This window comes from Triticum urartu, chromosome 3A (genome assembly GCF_056163025.1).
Source record: "Triticum urartu cultivar PI428250 chromosome 3A, HENAU_Tu73, whole genome shotgun sequence".
Taxonomy (NCBI): domain Eukaryota; kingdom Viridiplantae; phylum Streptophyta; class Magnoliopsida; order Poales; family Poaceae; genus Triticum; species Triticum urartu.
In genome coordinates, this window is record NC_141875.1 from 607,422,614 (window position 1) to 607,426,881 (window position 4,268).

A 4,268-nucleotide genomic window follows, 5' to 3' on the forward strand; every position below is an offset into this window, starting at 1 on the left:
TGAGGTTATGGTTTCTAGGGATTGTCGGCATGACGGGGTCAGTAACTTCATTTGCAATTTTGTTCTTCAGCTTCTTCGCCGCCACGTTGGTGCGGCCTTCGATGGCCTTGCGGAGCCTGTGAGTTTCTTTGGAGGTTGGGGTATTGGATTTGTGCATCTTCCGGTGGCGACTGATTTGAAGATTTCTTCTCTAGGATGCTCATCCCGCAGGGACATGGCTCTATTACTTCCCGTTTGCAATCAATAGCGACTGACTCATTTCGGCGATAAAGACACGGTGACCATGGCACACCATGGTCTATTCAGGATGAAGAAGACAATCGACCCTCAGAGATCTTGATGTACTTTCTTTATTCTCAGAGAGGTGTGTACTGCTAGTTTGATCGATGGATCCAAGGCCTCCTTTAGAAATAAATGAATGCTAGTATAGAAAATGGCTACGCCCGAACTAAAAAACCACAACACTTATTTTTGATAGAAGGGAGTACATTTTTTTGTTTCTTTTTTGGGCGAAGCTTTATTTTTTCTAGGATCAAAGGAAAAAAAACAGCTTCATGTGTGGGAAATGTAGTATGATTGCATATATCAAAATTTGAAATGTACATTTTTAGAACAATCCTCTAGGTTCTAGGATTTGCAAAACATAGGAGTTTTTTTTAGCGCTATTGACCAATAGGAATTGTTACAAAGATTTGAAATATAGTGAAAATTCATGTGGGTGAGGTGACATTTGTCCCATGAACGCACGACTTTATCCCAGCCCAGCCCAGCCCAGCCCAGCCCATACATGCCGTCTCTCCTGACCACTCCCACGCGGGAACCCACTGGCGCCAACAGAAACTGAAAGCAGCCGGCAAGAACGACAGAGAGAGACACATCGGACGCCACGTCGTCGAAGGCGGCCTGCGCCGAACCAGCCGCGTATAGACAAGTCAGCACCACGCTGGCGCCCGCCGGTCCACTTGTCACCCGCTGGCGCGCTGGCAGGTCGCGGTTAGTGGAGGCTCCAATGACATGCAGGATTATGATCGGGACTTTTAAAATTTAGATTAATCGCTAATGATGGGCGTAAGTGCGGTCTGGCAAATCCCGCCCTACTTTTCGAGTTTCCGGAGCAAGCTACCCCTCTTGGCACGTCGTGGCCCTACGGAACTCGTTCTAGACAGGCAGCACTGTCGGCATGTTGTGGTATTGTATCTATCTTGAGTACTTGTGGACATAAACTAGATGTAGCAAAGCATAGTGGTTTTGCATCTATCTTGTGTACTTGTGGACATAAACTAGATGCACTGAAGCAGAAGCATAGTGGTTTGCATCAATTTGAACCCTGAGAACGTTTGAGAACTTGTGCTTTTCGCTTGAGACAACGACACTGTAGCACTTGCGCCACACTAATCATCCTGCACAACTACAAAAGGTGCCCTACTTGATGGTACCTGAAATCCATGGGCCATGCCCATGCATGGCCGATGCTCCCATGCTCCCACGCGAGATACTAGCTCTGCGTGTGATTTGAGGCGTGGCCTCTGAAAGCGTTACAGTGTTCTGACCGATGCTCCAATACGCACAGTAAGAAAGCATTTCGGTGTTCCAGTCAAAAGCTTCTCCGGATTTTGCCGCCCGTTCGGAATCGCCACCCAGCGAAGTGCATCTTTCTTATCTCCCTGAGTGACTCGGCTGCTCCACATTCCACGAAACATCTCCCTCATCGATCGCCTGCAGCATATACACAAGGCCCACTACTGCGATGGCGACACGAAATATTTTGAAAGAAAATGCCATGCACATTGTCCCCCTTCAGCTGCTATATAAGCGGCTTCTCGCCGCGCCACAAGAGAACTCTCCCGCTTGTCGAAAAAAAAACACAGACGCACACGCACAAGCAGGAGTACAGGAGACAGTAGAGGTTGCTACGATGGACGTGGGACGCATGCATGCCAGGAGGCTTCTGTCGCACGCCGCGGCGACGCCGGCGGTGGCGGTGGCGTCGCCCGGCCCGTCGGGGCAGACGCCGCCCTCGAGCCCCTTCGGCTCCGTGGACGCGACGGTGATCTCGATCCTGTCGCTGCTCCTCTGCGTCCTCGTCGTGGCGCTCGTGGTCCGCGCGTTCGTCCAGTGCGCGTGCCGCGTCACGCGGCGCGTGTGCTACGGCCCGGCGGAGGCCCCCGGCGACGCCGAGGCCGATGGCCTGGAGAGGGCCGCGCTGCACGCCGGAGCCGGCGCCGGCGGCAAGAAGAAGCGGGCGGGCAAGGGCGCCGCCATCCGGGCGATCCCGACGATGGAGTACTCGGCGGGGATCGAGCTCGCCGTGTGCTGCTCCACCGAGTGCGCCATCTGCCTCGCCGACCTGAAGCAGGGCGAGCGCGTACGCGTGCTGCCGCGCTGCCACCACGGCTTCCATGTCCGGTGCATTGACCGATGGCTCTCCGCGCGCCAGACGTGCCCCACCTGCAGGCAAGAGCCGTTCGCGCCGCAGGCCCGACCCGAGGAGCCGGCGGCCGTGCAGGTGCACGTGGACGCTGCACAGCTCGAGACGATCTAGACAACCTAGCCACATGTGTGTGAAAAATCGTTCGAGGAAATTGTACAGTACTAGTGAAACGGTGGGAAAAAAATATATGAATAGTGAACAATTTTGCAGCTCTGTTGTCGTCTTTTTTTAAAAAAAAAATTGTTGCAGCTCTGTTGTCGTCTGTGATACCGTGGTCGTGATCTTTCTTGTTGCATATCTTGTTGAGGCAGTAGAAGTGACCCGTGTCCGAATGTCCGATGAAATAAGTTGCGAGTGAAACCACATGGATAAACTTTTGTGCAATTTATGTGTTTTTTACACGGTACAATCAGAGACGGTCATATATACACACATACACTCAAGCAATGTATATTTTTTAAGGATATTTTTATGCAAATTATGCATCCTAGTATTTTTTTAGACACGATTATGCATTCTTGTTGGACAACGACGTTCGGGCTATCCAGGTTCGTTGTTCCGACATGAAGTTAGCAAATTATATCTGCCAAAAATATATATCAAAACGGCCCACTAACCACTGAAGATATCTGGGCCAAGGACTGCAATTGTTTATACGGTCATCCCTTGAAGTGGCCTAGCCCATTAGCTCATTTTCTTTTCTCACCCTATTCTACTCTATCGACAGTTTACACCTACTCAGGTGCCTCCATAGGCAGCATCACCCGTTCTCACACATGCTCGCACGCCTGCATACACACTAACACACGCATGTTCAGAAACATACACACACAACACAGACACACCTCTTCCGTTAAGGGATGAACCCATGAGAAATCATAAGTGCTGCTATGTGGGTTCTTGGGAGCATGTCAACAAAAGGTAGGGCAACCGGACATGTTCGGCTCACTGCGATAGATGGTGTAAGAATATCTTAAGTTAGACTTTTTAAAGTTTGATCAAGTCTTTCCTTTTTGTGGGTAAAAAAAGCTTGATCAAGTCGATAGAGAAATCTGCAAAGTTCTATGATATCAAATATTTTTTCGGCGAATAATATCAAATGTATATATTATATGACGATATACTTCATACTGAATCCAACGAAGCAAATTTGGTTTATAGACACTGATATATTCAAACTCAATGAAACTTGACTTGGAACAAACCTAAAACTTTAATTATTTTGAAATAGAGTAGCAGAAAATAAACATCACTCAACCCTTCGTAGTCTACCACCATCCTCTCTGTCTATCTTGCTACTATGGCGTCTTTTTAGGTCACTCCAGCTCCATAAAACATTAAGAAGAGGACAAATACCGCTTCCTTTTCATGTGGTGGCTCAACTTACAGGATGCGCCAGCGGTATTCCTTTCCATCTCGGTACTATATTTTTATTACTATAATTCGAGAGAATATATCTTAAAATCAACATGTGTCTAGGTGAGCTAGATGTTTCCTCGGAGGGGGTGTTAGTGTTTTAAAACAATTACATATGTAACTTAATTCTAATGTGGAACCAACCTAGTAGAGTTTGTTCAAGCACAAACCTTAAATATGATAGGAAGTGCGCCAACAGCCCGTGCTAAGAAAGTTTTGCAAATAAGGGAAACTAGCAAGCAAATTGAATTATGCAGAAGGTTTATAATATCAAGTATGAAGACCCAAGAAATTTCCCGGAGTTCAAACATCCACCTATTCTATACTTTGTTGTGGTGCCAACGCGCGGACCCTCTCTCGAGTCACTCTTCTCTCGAGGAATTGTCCTCGATCCAGTATGCATGGAGATGGGACACTTCAC

The 4,268-nt window shown here is 48.2% G+C and overlaps 1 protein-coding gene across 1 annotated transcript; it reads left to right on the top strand.

Annotated features, from left to right (window-relative positions):
• Positions 1–1,780: 1,780 nt before the first annotated feature.
• Positions 1,781–2,687, top strand: LOC125548887 (RING-H2 finger protein ATL78). Its single transcript, XM_048712410.2, has one exon. It carries the CDS (start codon positions 1,781–1,783, stop codon positions 2,540–2,542), a length of 762 nt encoding a protein of 253 aa, XP_048568367.2. The 3' UTR covers positions 2,543–2,687.
• The last annotated feature ends 1,581 nt before the right edge of the window (positions 2,688–4,268 follow it).

What these genes read in the sequence shown, in the direction of transcription:
- LOC125548887 (XM_048712410.2), top strand. Translation starts at nt 1,781, where the DNA reads ATGCACATTGTCCCCCTTCAGCTGCTATATAAGCGGCTTCTCGCCGCG.